At 34.8% G+C, this 18,131-nt stretch overlaps 1 protein-coding gene across 1 annotated transcript in view; it reads left to right on the top strand.

Moving 5' to 3' along the window:
- The window catches only part of Nrk (Nik related kinase), a 131,598-nt gene extending 128,584 nt beyond the window's left edge, over window positions 1-3,014 (top strand). Inside the window, exon 29 of the mRNA XM_004646206.2 lies at window positions 2,690-3,014. Coding sequence (XP_004646263.1) covers window positions 2,690-2,785 — 96 coding nt within the window. The 3' untranslated portion in view covers window positions 2,786-3,014. The remainder of the gene's footprint in view (window positions 1-2,689) is intronic.
- The last annotated feature ends 15,117 nt before the right edge of the window (window positions 3,015-18,131 follow it).

Here is an 18,131-nt window from a genome sequence, read left to right as displayed (position 1 = left end):
TTGTTTTCATACAAAATATTTTTAAACAAAATGTTTGAACAAATCCTTTTACATATTGCCTTCTATTAATATGTATTGATTGTGCATATTCAATGCGATTTAGTCATATGTTACCATATACACGCAGTGTCACTAATCAAGTCCAACCTGTATTTATCAAACCTACATTCTTGTAAACATCTAGCAATCACTATTCTACATTCAGGCCAGTGTTTCACATGAAAGAGAGCATGAAGCACTTGCTTTTCTGTGTCTGGTTTATTTCACTTAACATCATGTTTTCTTTTTCCATCCATTAGATTGCATACCACAAGTTTTCTTTCTTTATTAAGAATGAATAATTTTCCATTGTGCATTTGTGCCATATTTCCTTTTTTCATCAGCTGGTGCCTGTGCTTGCCTAAGTAGGAGCTTAGTCTGCTGATCTATATCACTGGCCTTATTTCATTTATAAAAGGAGGAATATTTCTACTTATGAGAAATAACAGTTGGAGAAATAGTCCTAGTAAAAATAATAAATATTCTTATTTAGAAGAAACTGAAACCAATTGTGGTGTCATATGTCAATAATCCCACAATTCAGGATGCTGAGGCAGGAGAGTTAACACAAGTTCAAGGCCAATGTGTATAATGCAGTGAGTTTAAGGCCAGCTCAAACTATATAGTGAGATTTAAAAAAAGACTGCACTGAACTTAATTTTAGCATAACTAGGTTAAAGTATTCTATGACAAGGGAAGACGTATATTTGCAAAGCATAAAGATAGAGTGACAAGAATTAGTGTTTGAGATCAGATAGGCCTAAGATACAGTCCTGGCTGCCATGTTAGTAGGTATGAAAATCTCAGAAATTTGATCTTCTTGATCATTAGTACCTTCATCTCCAAAAAGGGAATATTAGCTACTGTTTTGAGAACAATTGTGAAAATTTATGTGATGTGTGCATAGTAACCTTCTCCCAGCTTTAGTGAATAAAATGTGAATGTATTAAGCCAAGAGCATCTAGCATAACTTATCTGCCTCCTTACTATTATGTCTCAAATCCTTTGAAATAGAGACATTGTGGAGGTCAAAATAAGATCTAGCTATGGGGCCTGTTATGTCCATATTCTGTTTTGATTTTCTCTGGGAACTCTACCTATTTAGACAACATGTCTTATAATCCACTGGCTCAAACTTGTTCTTTAAAACTATGGATGTCAGCTTACTTAACAGAAATAGGAAATTATACGAAAAAAATTTCAGTGACTTCTTTAACTACAGCAGTTAATAGTAAATATGAAAATGAGTTGTTTCCTCATGTTAAAAGAAAAGCTAATGTAAGTAAAACTAAATTTTTAAAGAAAATAATTATTGTCAGTGTCAGCCATGTGGATGAGTCACGGCCATTGCTTGGCCAATGTGCTCTCTGTGAAAGCCTGAGACAATGTTTTCTCTCCATGTGACTCTCCTTAGGCACATTCTACAGCATCGATCACTTTCCTCTTTGGTCCCATAATCTTCTTGATCAGAAAATTTGGGACACTACTGAGTTACATGACTTTGTAGTACAAGTTCTCATATGTCCTGAGTCTTAATTGAACTTGGAAGGCTAGGGCCAAAATATTGGCTTTTCTTGCAGCCCTCCTTTTTCTCTAATTTTGGTCTGCCAACTTAGGTTGTTAACCATCCAGAAGACAAACTTATTGTTATTACCATACAACTTAGGCTGTTAAGCTTAACTTCACTATCTGTCTGCATATCAAACATATTAGACATAATATGGAACAGCTATTTTTCATCAAGTATTGATATGTTGAACTGACAAAGTTTCTACAGTCTGAGGAACAGGATCTCAGGATAAATCCTGAAGGGATTTCAATGACCTTATCAGATCCAAAAGCTACAACTCTTGTTGCATATGTCCTGCTTTACCTTGTTCTTAACCATCCAGCAGAAATGTATAAAAATGAAATGTGAGAAGTAAAGTCATGCTGTTACGTTGAGCTGTAGCGGACTCAGGTCAGAAATTTCTGACATTGCCAATTAAGTGGAAGACCCAATATTATTATGGGCTACTGGTCTCTTTTAGAATATTTTGCTGAGTTTACACACCTATAATATTCAAATAACAGAACTTAACCAAAAAAGGGGATACAGATGAATGTCCATTTTGTATCTGTGTATTCAAATAGATTAGGATAGATATATAGTTACATTCTCTTAATGTATAGAGTGATTTGTTCTAATAGTGTTAAGATATGTCCGCATCTTGTACAGCAATTAACCACTAGGAAGAATGTATGCAATGTGTTAATTATTGAAACTGTCCTACCAATTTGATTTGAAACTGTCTCATTGCTATTTGTTTATCAATAAAATTATGGAAAAAAAGAAAATAATTATTAATCAAAACAAATCATGAACTTCAATGGATATATGCCACCTAAAAATGATTTAAACTGTATGAATTGCAAGTATATAGAATATGGTAAAAGGTCATTTTAGTGATATAATTGAAACTCCCGATTAATTTTTGCTCATCAGTTTGAGGAAACTTGTCTGAAACAACAGTATAGGTCAATATTTGAAATAGGAGGTACAGATAAATTGAAATTATATGTACATTTTAGTCATTAACATTGTTGATCACTAAATATTGGTTGCAATGTTTTAAATATCTACTAATAGTGTGGTTTTTTTCTTTTAAAGCTGTTCTTTACCTCTGTCCTGCATAATGGCCACAGCCGGGTATATTTTATGACCCTGGGAAGACTCGAAGAGCTCCAGAGCAATTATCCTGTTTAAAAGATTCCAAGATTTGTTGTACACGTACAAACATCATATATATGCTACTACTTCTTCATTTTTCTGAGATTAAATGCTGTTTTATTATTAAAGAAATATAAATCAGAAACAACTTTTAATGTAGCACAGAATACTTTTAATGAGAAATGCAGCTTTATATATAAAATTTACTATAGCAATCTTTATGTACTCCAATGGTGTACAGTATCTTTTGCACAAACTTTGTAACTTTTGTCACTGTGAATTCAAGTATTACTCTTAAGACTGTTGGATGTTATCTTTATTCAAATTACAACATAAAGAAATCTATTATAAGTAGATTAAAAGCAGTTTTAAAAAGAATTGGCACTGAGTAGAATTTTAAAGAAAGAGAAGTAAGAACAAACTATGTAGTTTTTACAATGTCATATGAAAATTTAAGGTTAGGTCAATGATGGAAAACCTTTTAGAGCTTTCAGTAATAACAAACAGCACATTGTGGCATGCATGCCATAGGTTGACAATACTGGTTAGGCCATGCAAGAAAAATTGTAATGACTATGCTCTAACCAAATGAAAGTTGCATGCACAGAGAAAATTGATAAATGAGAAAGTATCACCTGTTTCCTCACCATTAAGCTGATAGCTAGAAATCAGTTGTGTTTTCAATCCATGTTACACTGGCTTCCTTTGTTTTATAAGAAAAGAGTAAAGCCATAGATGATAGGGTTTACTCAGACTTCCCAAACATGTGCAATAGCTGGTTCTACAAACCACCAAATAATACCCTTGTAAACCTGAATAGGACTGAACTCTCATGTACTGTAGAAATAATATTTCTTTCTTAAAAAACTTTACACATCAAGTTCTTTGCCTAGATGGGTTAATTTTTCAAAATTATTATGTAGTCACTAGAATGATCATTGGACAATACCAAATATGTAATCCCAAGTTAAACTGTATGATCATTTCCTACAATTATCAAGAAATTAAAATCAAATATAACAGAATATCAACTCTCATTAAATAAATTTTCAGATTTCTACTGCTGTAAAATGAGAAACTAACTTAAAATTACTTCAGGGATAATTCCATGTGTAGATACAATGCTATAAGTAAAGAAATGAACAGATTTTGAAAAAAAAAAGTTTACTTTTATCATGTGTCTAAATCTGCAAAATTACTATGGTAAAAGTAATGCAATGCTATCACCCAAATATATTATAGACACCACAGATAGATGATGTTTCTTCACCTGTGGTGAGTGCTACCTGGTGAAATGCATAATTTCTGCATATCTATCCTTGAAACTCTGGCTAGTTCTGGGGCAATAGAGAAGCAACAGAACTACAACAATGTATACCTCATTTATGTTTCCTGTAAGTTCTGCTTCAGAAATTTGAAGACAGTGCTAGTGGAATAATAATTTTCAAACTACCTGGGTAACCAAATCAAATATGTAGCTGACTAGCTATGATTTCATGTTAGTACATCATTACTTGGCACATTTATACAAGAAATGAGGATTTGGATTTTCCAAACACTTACATTAAGATTATAGTAAGCTATAGATGAGAATTTAGGAGAACCAGAATCAATGAATTAAAAAATATATGAATGTGATTCACATTTCTGTTACTGTGACACAATGATGTGGTCCTAAAACTGGTTTATCCTTGAGTGTTTACAACTCAAATAACTTTTTAATGCAATACTTTTTTTAAAGAAAATGAATTTTTATGTTGAAGTATTTCCTTAGAAGTAGTATTATTATAAACTTATATACCAAGAAGCTTTAGGGGAACTTTGTACATGTTCCTTTTTGCTGAGCAGATGGAGCTTGCTATGGTTGAATTTCAGAAAATTTTCTCATGTAACTATATATAGAACCAAGTCTTTAAAATTTCATTTATAATCATATTATTTACTCAGAGTTAAGTCTAAAAGTAAATTTTAGCTTAGAATCATATTCTGAGGCAGTAATTTTGGAAAAACTATTTTATAAAGGCAACCCCCATTGTACTTTGTAAGCAGTAGTTGAGAGAATATACAAGTTGTCCCAGTGAAACCATATAAGAATGCCCATAATGTGTAACTGAATTTTGGAGAATAAGCCACTATTGAAGGAAAGGTAGGTACATACCAAGAAGAGAGATTAAAATGTTGAATACCCAAGTAAAAAACACTGAAAGTATTTGAAGTGGTTCATAGATTACCAGTGTTTCAAATTGAGTCAAACATATCTTAAGTCTTTATACCTTTTGGCAGCTGAAATAAAGTGAAAGAAGCAATGAAATTTCATAGTGTGTTGTGTAATACACAACTGAAATGATATACCCACTTCATCTTGTGAGAGCAGCACCTTGAATCCCTAGCTTGTCACAGAAGTATTTAGGGGTACTTGCAAAACCCAATTTTACTAGCTCTAATTTGGTGCATAAAAGTGTTAATTTAGGTTTTCTTCCTCAAAAATATTGCACAAAGTAATAGACATTATTAGCATTATTTGCAAACCAGAAAATTTTGTATACACTACTTGGGTAAGAAAATTTTGAAGTGGCTGAGTTAATTAAAGTAAGGGTAACGTCTTAGGTGGAAACAGAAGCAATCATTAAAATGGTAATACCAGCTAAAGAGAATCACAATACTAATACACGCACACATAAACACATTGCAATGTACAATTATTTCTTCTTTTTTTGCCATCAGTTTTGAGATAAATTAACCACTTTTTTCTTCCAAGATTCATTTAGTTGAAACAGTACCCATAAAACTGGGAATAATATGATACATATGCAATGGGATATTTTAAGTATTTTTCAGTTTATTTCAAGAAATATGTTTAAGTCAATTTATATGTAATCTGTACTCTAAAAATATTGGAATAATCTTTGTTACTAATAATTTCTTCCCAAACTAATCACTTATTGTTCAATTTCTAAAAATAAAAATTCAAACTTACTGGTTGATGTCTTTATTGAAATATACTTTTTAATGATTTGTAGGTAAAATTCATTTGAAGACTATTCATTTCTTTAAATTTTATAAGAGTACATTGATTAGTAAATGGTGGAGGTTCTACCTAATGTTTATTAAGAATGCTGGCCATAGAATGGGTAAAAAAATCTTTCTGGCTACAGTGGTGAGATTAAAAGCTAAAATGTGTTTCTTTGGGGCTGGGCAGATGGCTCCATGGAATAAGCGCTTCTCTGGCAAGCACAAGGGCCTGAGTTCAATCCCCGGTTCCGCCAAAAACAAAACAAAACAAAACAAAAACCCACTTCCTTTAAATATAATGAGGCTTCATATAGGAACAGACACACATAGTTCAGATAAAAAGCGAACGTTGCTGCTACCTTCCCTGCCCCATATCTTGAAATCCAATGGAAAGAGGAAATAACCTATCCAAAGATGGGAGTAAGCCTTTGGATTTTCCTAACTTTGAAGAAAAGTTTTAGTGGAGTCTGATGCTGGAAAGCAATATGGCACATCCATGGCAGTTTTGTCAGGAAAAGCATTTTCACCCTTTGGGGCAATAAAAGAACAAAATTTCCCTCAAGAAATTTCTTAGCATAGAAGTGTTAAGAACTTGGTCCCACCAACTTTCTGTTCCTTTAGTATCTGCTGAGTAGGGCTCTAATATGTCAAGTGTAGCCCGATATTCAGGAACTGAGCTACTTGGGTGCATGAAGTTTATCTGTACATTCAGAAGTTAAAAAATACTTCATTACAAGAAAATGTAGCCTAATAGTTAGAACCCACTGACTTCAACTAATTTAAAGGACAGTATTACTAACTTAAAAAATTATTATGAATTACACTTAGCTTACACAGAAGTCCCAAAGCCAAGACAACATTAACCTGGGAACCTGTTAGTGAAGCATGGAAACAGGGTAAATTATGAGAAGTAATTAGCTGTTCATACCGTTATCGCTCATAATAGGAATGGTGGGTTTGTAGACATGAATACTGCAATGGTATTAAGTACATGGACTGCCAACACTGATTTACAATTTAAAACCACAGTATTTATTTTTTATGGAGTACAAATTACAATTAAAACCCAAAATCACAAATGATACATAATTTCACTGAACAAAATAATATGAATTTTCCATGTTCCTGGATAGGAAGAACCAACATCATGAATATGGCCATACTCCCAAAATTGTTATATAGATTCAATGTAATCCCAGTTAAAATACTATTATTACACCTCGCAGAGTTAGAGAAAACTTTCCTCATACTCATTTGGAACCAGAAGAGATGCAGAATATCAAAAACAGTCCTGGAAAACAAAGGCAGGAGTTATCAAAATCCCTGACCTGAAACTATACTACAAAGCTACTGTGATAAAATGAGCATGGTACTGGCAGGGAGACAGACCTGAGGATCAGTGGAAAAGATTAGAAGATGCAGAAACAACTGCAAACACACTCAGCCACTTTATCATTAATAAAAGTGGCCAAACGTGTTCCCTGGAAGAAAGATAGCCTCTTTAATAAATGGTGCTAGAAAAACTGGCTTACCACAAGCTGAAGGTTAAAACTAGACCCATGCGTATCACTGTGCAAAAAGCTACAATCAAAATTGATCAAAAATTTAAATATTAAAACAGAAACTTTAAATCTTCAAGAGGAAAGTGTAAGTAGAAATCTTAAAGACATGGATAGGTAGAGTTCACAGTTTTAATTTAGAGGGAATTTGCTCCTCACAAAAGTCTACTCCTTTTTCTGAAGACAATTAGGTAATTGACTGTAGCTCCTCTTTAATTCCAACAACTGAATTATGGTAGCTAATGAACTAAGGTGAACTATACATCAAGGGTATCGTCACATGCCATGTTTTATGGTTAAATAATGTAAACTAACTCAAAACTAATAGTACCTGGGAGAGTAGAAGGTGTTTTTCATGAATTTGTACTGTTACACACTGGGCCACAACCATAACTGGAGATAAATACAAAATCAGATTTCTTTTTCAAATTTTTATTAGTTCATCATTGTAGTACATAATGATTCCATTTCTCATGGGGAGTTGGTACATACACATATATATTCATTCTTTTTTTCATCCCTTTTCTCTCCCTTCCCATTGTTTCTTAATTCTCTTCCCTTTTGCAAAAGATTTATTTCTTATTACATAACTTATTTTGGTGATCATTTATATTTTGGGTTTGTCATATAAGAGCAACTACAATAATTGAACTTGTGTGTCTCATTTCACTTAATATCATGCTCTCAAGGTACATCCATTTTTAATCAAATGGCTAAAGTTTATCCTTTTATGGTACAGTAGTACTCCATTTTGTAGAAATACTAGCATCTCTTTTCATTTATGTACTATTGGACATATAGGCTATATCATAATTTAGTTATTACGAACCATGCTGCTATAGACGTGTTTATGCATGTATCACAACAAGATATGTTAAATGTCGTGGAGGATACCTACAAGTAGAAATCTGGGCTCAATGTCATTTGCATTTTCTTTTGGAAATTTCAATAATGATTTCTATAGTGGTGGTAGTAATTTACATTTCCACCAACAATGCAGAATTATTCTTTTCTGCACTTATTTGCATTTCTCTCAAGCACTTATTATTTGATCTTTTAATTATAACCATTCTTTCTGAAATTAGTTGGAGTCTCACTATGGTTTTAGTATTCAATTGTATAAAGCCACAAATGAGTATTTTTCATACATTTATTGGCATATATACTTCTGCTAAGAAATGTTTATCGATTTCCATTGCTCAATTTTAATTAAATCTTTTACTTAGGTGAGTGTGCCTAATTTTTCTGCTTTTCCTATATAGTTTACATATTAATACACTAAGCAAAGGCTGCAAGTTTTCTCCTATTCTGTAGTTTGTCTTTTCACAAACTTCGATTTTTCCTTTACGGAGCAGGAGCTTTTCAGTTTGATGTGATCTTATTTGTTGGTGCAGTTGGCATTTTGTTCAAAAAGTTCTCAACGCAGAATCAACCCTAGCCCATGCCCGGTGAGTGCATGGGAAAGCTTCCGTTTACACTGCGCTGGCGGCCCTGTCTGGTCCAAGCCCAGGCGCAGCGTGGATGAGAACCTCTTCCACCCCTTCGGAACGCCACCACAGCTATGCAGTCCCGCTACTCCCGCCCAGTGAGTGAGAACTCCTGCGACATTCTCGGGACCCCTAGATCCAAAGCTAGCCCAGGCCCAGTGGGTGTGGGAGAACTTCAACTCCCCCCTATTCCAACTTGTCCCCATCAGACTCAGCTCAGGCCTGGGGTGAAACCCGGCAGCTGCAATCCCTGCAGAGAGTGTAGGGGACAGAACCACCCAGCTAGTGCAGGAGCAGAACATCTGGCCAGAAGAGCACAATAGGTACACTTCACAGAGTGGCAGCACAAAGGAGCTGAGCAGAGCAACCATTCCCAAACCAGGCACAGCTGGATAAATTCAAACTTCCTAGATCTGCACCTGAATTTCACTAGGTGCTAAGGTTATAACTGCACTAAATCTCTACAACAAAGGCCAGAGCACAGTTCTATAGAAAATGACAACAAGAGGGAGCAAAATGCAATCTCCATTTCAAGCCCATCCATAACAAGTGCAGAGGACACTTAACACAGAACAAATTCAGAATCACAGAGCTGAAATCAATCAAGAGCATTTAAATAGAGAAACAGCTGCAGAAAGGTATAGAGGAACTCTGATCAGAAATGAAAAAAAGAAATCCCTGAATTAATAGCATCTGCAGTAAAAAGTCAAATGCAGAAACATGGAGGAAACACAATGCCCACACAGAACAAGTGCAGAGGCCAGGAGCTGAGCTGAAATGTATGAAATAATAGCATCAAAAGAAAATAAGCAAAGGTAGAAAGTTATAGAGGAAATTAGAGTGGAATTATTCACTGAAATAAAAAAGGAATTCACTGAACTCATAGCATCTGAAGTAAAGAAACAAATATAGAATCATAGGGAGGAAACCCAATCAGAAAAAAACTCAGCAGTAAAAGAATTAATAACTGCTTCTAAAGAAGACATTGATAAAAAATTAGAGGAGATTAGAAAAATGAAGGATTCCTTGAATGAGCAATACAGGAAAGAAATAAATCACATGAAGCAGAGTCAAAGAGATATAGAGGAATTTAAATCTCAATCACAAGCTTGCAAAACCATTTGAGTGAAAGTGACGACAGAGTTTCAGATCTTGAAGATGTGGGTGCAGCTAGTGAAAAGGTAAGAAAGAATCTCTTAAAAAACTAGGATGCAGGAAAAAATAATTCATCACTTGCAAGACGATGCAAATATGAACAATGTGAGACTAATAGGTATCAATGAGAAAGAAGGCATCAATCAAAATGACATAAAATATAGACAGAAGTAAGAGCAGAAAACTTCCCAAATATGAGGAAACAATCTCACATTCAGATAACCAAAGCAAAACCAATGTTAAATATTTCAACCCAATTAAAAACACACCGAGACATATAATAGTCAAGACCCCAGAAATCCAGCACAGCAATAATACATTGAAAGCTGCTAGAGAAAAGAAGTAGATAACACTCAAAGGAAAACCCATCAGAATTACATCCAACTTCTCTTCACAAACAATGAAGGCAAGAGGAGCATGTAGCAGAATACTTCAGATCTTCCATGAAAAAAACTCCAGCCCGGACTACTGTACCCTGCAAAACTGTCTTTCAAGTTTGATGGAGAAGTGAAATACTTCCATGACAAAGAACAACAGAATAATTTCATGATGACAAAGCCAACTCTGCACATGCTCCTGAGAGATGTTCCAGAGAGGGACCAAAATGATGAGAACTCCACGAATGAGATCAGAAGCAATCAACTAAGCAGGGCCCACAATTAAACACAGGAGAAAAAGGAGAAAACAACAACAGGTAAATAACATGTCAATTGTAAGTCAACACATCTCAATTATAACCATCAATGTAAATGGACTCAATTCACAAATTAAGAGAAATAGACTTGCACAGTGGATTAGGAAACAAAATCCAACAATGTGCTATAAACAAGAAACACATGTAACTCATAGAGACATTCATGGGCTGAAAGTCAAAGGAAGGAAAAAATACTACACAACCCAGTACCTCAGAAACAAGTAGAGGTAGCAATCCTATTCTCAGAGAGTCACAACTTCAAATGAAGAATGATCAAGCAAAATAAAGAAGGCCACTATATACTGGTTAGGGAAAAAATACAAGAGGAAGAAGTAACATTCATAAATATGTAAGCACCAAACATGGGAGCACCCAAATATATAAAATAAATCTTAATGGACATGAACAATCTAATATCCAATACCACAGACTTAACAGGAGACCTTAACACACCCTTATCCCAAAAAGATAAGTCAACCAGTCAAAAAATTTGCAAAGAAATAATCCAGAACTGAACCAGAGCTTGATACAAATGGACTTGGGGAATATATATAGTGTTCCACCCAAACACAGCTGAATATACATTTTTTCTCAGCTGCACATGGGTCATTTTCTAAAACAGACCACATACTGATCTATAGGTCATGCTTAAGTATATGCAAGAAATCAGAAATTATTCCATGCATATTATCTGACCACAGTGCAATGAAAACAGAAATAAATGAGACAAGAAAACAGAAAAACCCTATAAATACATGGAAATTAAATGACACCCTACTCAGCAACCAATGGGTCATAGACAAAATTAAACAAGAAATTCAACAATATCTATAATTCAATGAAAATTCAAGCACACCTTATCTGAATTTATGGGATACAATGAAAGCAGTTCTCAGTCAGAAATTCATAGCTGTGAACGCACATATTAGGAAAACAAAATGGGAACAAATAAACACTCTAATGCTGCACGTGCAAGAACTAGAAAAAAAAGAGCCAACAAAACCCAGAGCCCATAGATGGGAAGAAATCATAAAGATTATAGCAGAAATTAATTCAATTGAGAGGAAGGAAACAATTCAAAGAATAAAAAAGCAAAATGCTGGATCTTTTAAAGTTTAAATAAATTTGATCAGCCCTTATCTAAATTCATCAAAAAGATGAAAGAAAAAATTCAAATACAAGCAATAAGGAATGAAAACTGTGTAATTAACACAGACCCAAGGGAAATTCAGATTATCAATAGCTACTTTGAGAAACATTACTTTCACGAAATAGAGGACACAGACGAAATGGACAGATTCTTAGAGAGGTAGAAATGACCTAAACTGAATTCAAAAGATGTAACCACTCTCAATAGCCCAATAACAGCCAATGAAATTCGAGATATGATAAAAAATCTACCGACAAAAAAAAGTCCAGATCCGGATGGATTCACAGCTGAATTCTATGAGAAATTTACAGAAGATGTAGTCCCTATACTCCTCCCACTCTTCAAGGAAATTAAAAAGGAAGCAATCCTCCCAAAATCATTCCTGGAGGCAAGTATTATACTGATACAAAAACCAGAGAAGGACATAATTAAAAAACAGAACTACACTCCAATTTCCTTCATGAGCATAGCTGCAAATATTCTCAATAAAATCCTAGCTAATAGAATACAGCAGATAATCAAGAAGATCATTATCCATGACCAGTGAGGATTCATCCCAGGGTTGGAAGAATGGTTCAATATTCAAAAATGCATAAATGTTAAACACCATATCAATAGAGCGAAACTAAAAACTATATGATAGTCTGAATTGATGCAGTAAAGGCTTTTGACAAAGTCCAACACTCATTCATGTTCAAAGTCCTACAGAAAATTGGAATAGATGGCCTCTAATTCAATCAGGCAAAAGTCATTTATGAAAACTCAATCGCTAACATAAGTCTAAATGGAGAAAAACTGAAATCTTTTACTCTTAGACTTAGTACAAGACAATCATGTCCTCTATCATAACTCCTATTCAATATAGTTCTGGAATCATTAGCTTGAGGCATTAGGTTAGAAAGAGAAATAAAAGTAATAAGAACTGGTAAAGAAGAAGTTGAATTATCATTATTTGTAGATGACATGATATTTATTTTGAAGACCCAAAAAACTCCACCAAGAAGCTACTACAATTAATACAGAAATTCAGGAGCATAGCAGGTTACAAAATCAATACCCAAAAGTCAATAGCATTCCTCTACACAGATAACAAACACACTGAGAGGAATTTTATAGAAACAATACCTTTTACAATAGCAATGAGGGAAATGAAGTACCTTGGAATTAATCTAACTAAAGAAGTCAAATATCTCTTCAAGGAAAATTACAGTACGCTTAAAAAAGAGATTTAGAGAATTTCAGAAAATGGAAAGATTTCCCATGCTCCTAGATAGGAAGAACCAACATTGTGAAGATGGCCATACTCCCAAAATTGCTGTACAGTTTTATTGCAATTCCTATCAAACTACCACCAACATACCTCCCAGACATAGGTAAATCATTAGTAAAGTTTATTTGGAACCAGAAAAGACATAGAATAGCAAAGGAAATCCTGGAAAACAAAGACAAGGCAGGAGGCATTACAATTCCTGACTAGAAATTATACTACAAAGCTACAGTGATAAAATCAGCATGATACTGGCAATGAAATAGACCTGAAAATCAATGCAATAGATAAGAAGAGGCTGAAGCCTCTACAAATACACTAAGCCACCTTATCTTTGACAAAGGGACCAATCATACTCACTGGAAGAAAGACAGCCTCTTTAAGAAATGGTACTGGAAAAACTGGCTCTCTACATGCTGAAAACTCAAACTTGACCCAGGTCTATCACCATGCACTAAATTAAAGTCAAATTGGATTAAAGATGTAAACATTAAAACAGAAACACTAAATCTCCTGGAAGAGAAAGTAGGAAGAAATCTTGAAGAACTAGGGGTAGACAAAGAGTTCATGAACAAAAGTAAATCGCATGGGAAACACTAGAAAGAATTAAAAACTGGTTGTGCTGGGGAGATGGCTCAGTAGAATATGCACTTCTCTGGCAAGTGCAAGGGCCTGAGTTCAATCCCCTTTTCCGAAAAATAAAAAATTAACAACTGGAACCTCCTCTTATTGAGAAGTTTTTGCACTTAAAGAAATTACCAACAAAGTGAAAAGACAACCCACATATTTGGAAAAGATCTTGACAAATAAAAACTCAATGGTCTGCTGTCTAGAATTTATAAAAATTAAAAGCACTAGGGCTCCAAAATTTAAAGAACCAATCCAGAATTGGGGAACCAAGATTAATACACTCTTCTCAGAGGATAAAATTAAGGAAGTTAATAATGATATGAAAAAATGCTCCACATCACTAGCCATCTGCCAAATGCAAATTAAAACAATATTGAGAAATTTTCTCACTCCAGAAAGAATGGCTATCATAAAGAAATCACCCAACAACAAATGTTGGTGAGGGTGTGGGAAAAAAGGAATCATTCTCCACTGCTGGTGGGAACGTAGACTGCTGCAACCACTGTGGAAATCACTGTGGAGGCTCCTTAGAAAACTTGGACTGGAAATCTCATTTAAACCAGCTATTCCTCTACTGGGAATTATCCCGGAGGATCTGAAAACATCATATCATAGTGATATATGTGTGACTATGTTTATAGCAGCACAATTTGTGATAGCCAAATCTTGGAAACAACCAGGATGCCCATCACCTGAGGAATGGTTGAAAAAGATGTGGTACTTTTACATAATGGAGTATTATTCAGCTATTAAGAATGATAAGCTCGAAGCCTTTATATTGAAATGGATGCCACTTGAAGATATATTCATAAGTAAAATAAACCAGACACACATGTGTAAATATCACATAGTTTTCCTAGTATAGGAACTCAAAAGAATAAATACAAATAGAAAGGTATAATACAAGTAAAAGGAAAGCAGGATCTCGAGGACTAACTAATTAAGATAAGGAAAGGAGAAGAGATAGGAAACATGACAGTGACTAGTCATACAGTTATATGTAGAAGATGGGTAAGGCAATGATCCTGAAAATCTCCAGAAGATGTTTGAATCTAGCAGTTAATTGGAAAGCTTCTCACCATTACTAACTATATACTGACACCTGTGAACTAAGCAACTGCACTGAAGATGGCAATTTGTAATGGTAGGTTCATACTTGGAGTGCCTGTCATTCTGCTCTTCTTAATACGGGCTGCTTGTCATGACATGCCAGTTACTGCTGTGCAGTCTCTTGGGAAGATGATTGTTCAAAGGCCTGGGGGTGGTGAATGAAGGCAAGAGACAGGAAATGGAATGTCGAGGGACTGTCGTGCTTCAAGGTTTTAAATTGTCAGATTTTTAGACTTATGTGTAAACATGAGAATTATATAATGCTTTATACCTAGTTTTAAAATATATTCTAAATTTTAAATGCTTTTTCATCATATTCTGTAGGGACTTAAAGTTCAACATATCAATTCTTGATGAAAAATACCTGTTTCATGTTATACCTAAGATGTTTGATATTCAGACAGATAGTGAGGTTAAGCTTAACAGCCTAGGTTGTATGGTTATAACAATAAACTTCTCCTCTGGAGGGTTAACAACCTGAGTTTGCAGAGCAAAATTAGAGAAAAAAGAAGGCCCCAAAGACAGTCAACACTTTGTCCCTAGCCTTCCAAGAACAATTAAGACTCACAACATATGAGAATTTGTACTGTTACGTCACGTAACTCAGTAGTGTACCAAATTTTCTGATCAAGGAGATTATGGCTCCAACGAGAAAAGTGATTAGTGATGTAGAGTGTGCCTAAGGAGAGTCACATGGGGAGAAAATATTCTCTCAGACTTTCATGGAGAGCACATTGGCCAAGCAATGGCCGTGACTCATCCACATGGGTGACACTGACAAAGATGTGCAATCCGAGGTACAGGATCTCAGGATAAATCCTGAGGGGATTTCACTGACCTTATCAGACCCAAAACTACAACTCTTGTTGCATGGGTCCCGCTTTGCCTTGGTATTAACCATCCAGCAGAAAAGTATAAAAGGAAATAAAAGAAGTAAAGCCATGCTGTTATGTTGAGCTGTAGGGGATTCAGGTCAACAATTTCTCACATTGCCAGTGAAGTGGAAGACCCCATACTGTTATGGGCTACTGGTCTCTTTTAGAATATTTTGATGAGTTTACTCACCTATAATATTCAAATAACAAAACTTAACAAAAAAGGGGATACAGATGAATGTCCATTTTGTATCTGTGTATTCAATGTGATTAGGATAGATATATAGTTACATTCTCTTAATGAATAGAGTAGCTTGTTCTAATGGTGTTTGTAGATAGGATATCATGTCCACATCTTGAACAGCAATTAGCCACTAGGAAGAATATATGCAATGTGTTAATTATTGAAACTATCCTACAAATTTGGTTTGAAACTGTCTCATTGCTCTTTGCTTCTCAATAAAATTATGGGAGAAAAAAATTTTTTAAAAATGAAAAAATGCTCCATATCACTAACCATCAGTGAAATGCAAATTAAAACAGCATTAAGATATCATCTTACCCCAGAAGAATAGCTATCATAAAGAAATCAACCAAAAATAAATGTTGAAGTGGCTGTGGGGAAAATGGAACCCTTATCCAACTGCTGGTGGGAATGTAGACTGGTGTAACCGTTATGGAAATTTGTGTGGAGACTCCTTAGAAACTAGGACTGGAAATCTCATTTAATCCAGCTATTCCTCTACTGGGAACTTTCCTGCAGGATCTGAAAGCATCATATCATAGTGATACATGTGTGCCTATGTTTATAGCAGCACAATTTGTGATAGCTGAATCTTGGAAACAACCAAGATGCCCATCATCTGAGGAATGGATTTAAAAGATGTTGTATTTTTATACAATGGAGTATTACTGAGCTATAAATAATGGTAAAGTTGAAGCTTTTATATTTAAATGGATGCCACTTGAAGATATAAGTTAAATAAACGAGACACACATGTGTAAATATCATATATTTTCCCTACTATATGAACTCAAAAGAATAAATACAAATAGAAATGTATAATACAATTAAAAGGAAAAGAAGTTGAGGAGTAGACAATTAAAAGGGAGCAAGAAGAACAGCTAGGAAACATGACAGAGGCAAGTCCTACAGATATATGTGGAAGATGGATGAGGCAATGATCCTGAGAATCTTCAGAAGATCTTCGAATCTAGCAGTTAATTGGAAGGATTCTCACCCTGACTAACTATATATACTGACATCTGTGAACTAAACAACTGCACTGGAGATGGCTCTTTGTAATAGTAGGTTCATGCTTGGATTTGCCTGTCATTCTGGACTTCTGAGTACACGCTGCTTGTCTTTACATGTCAGTTGCTGCTGTGCTGTCTCTCAGGTAGATGACTGTTTAAAAAGGAAGGGCATGTTGAATGAAGGCAGGAGACAGGAAAATGAGTGTTGCAGGACACTGCTGCAAAAATGTTGTATATGGTTAGATTCCTGGACTTATGTGTAAACATATACAACTCATTATTCTTATTTTTCAAATGTATTTTTCAAATATAGGGAATTGAAGGTTAACATATCAATACTTAATGAAAAATGCCTGTTCCATGTAATGTGTAAGATGTTTGATATTCAGACAGATACTGAGGTAATCTCAACAGCCTAAGTTTTATGGTAATAACAATAAGCTTCTCTTCTTTAGGGTTCAGAACCTAAACTTGCAGACCAAAAAGTAGAGATAAAGCAGGGCCACAAGGAAAGCCAAAATTTTGGCCCTAGCCTTCCAAGTTCAATTAAGACTGAGGACATATGGGATCTTGTACTGTAACGTCATGTATCTTGGTACTGTGCCAAATTTTCTGACCAAGGAGATTATGGGACCAAAGAGGAAAGTGATCGATGATGTGGATTGTGCCTAAGGAGAGTTATATAGTGAGAAAATATGCTCTCAGACTTTCACGGAGAGCGCATTGGGCAAGCAATTGCCATGACTCATCCACATGGCTGACACTGACAATGGTTCTTCAATGTAAGGTACAGGGTCTCAGGATAAATCCTGAGGGGATTTGACTGACCTTATCAGATCCAAAAGCTACAGTTCTTGTTACATAGGTCTTGATTTATCTTGGTCTTAACCATCCAACAGAAATGTATAAAAATGAAGTACAAGAAATAAAGCCATGTTGTTGTATTGAGTTGTAAGAGACACAGGTTAACAACTTCTGACATTGCCCATCAAATGGATGAGCCAGTACTATTATGGACTTCTGGACTATTTTGGAATATTTTACTGAGTTCGCACACCTATAATATTTAAATGATTTTTTTTTTGGCGGAATCGGGGATTGAACTCAGGCCCTTGTGCTTTCCATGCAAGCACTTATTCTACTGAGCTATCTCCCCAGCCCTTAAATGATTGAACTAAACAAAAAA

Source organism: Octodon degus, unplaced genomic scaffold (assembly GCF_000260255.1).
Source record: "Octodon degus isolate 3935 unplaced genomic scaffold, OctDeg1.0 scaffold00259, whole genome shotgun sequence".
Taxonomy (NCBI): Eukaryota; Metazoa; Chordata; class Mammalia; order Rodentia; family Octodontidae; genus Octodon; species Octodon degus.
Note: the sequence above shows the minus strand (reverse complement) of the source record. Positions and strands in the feature narration are given on the sequence as shown.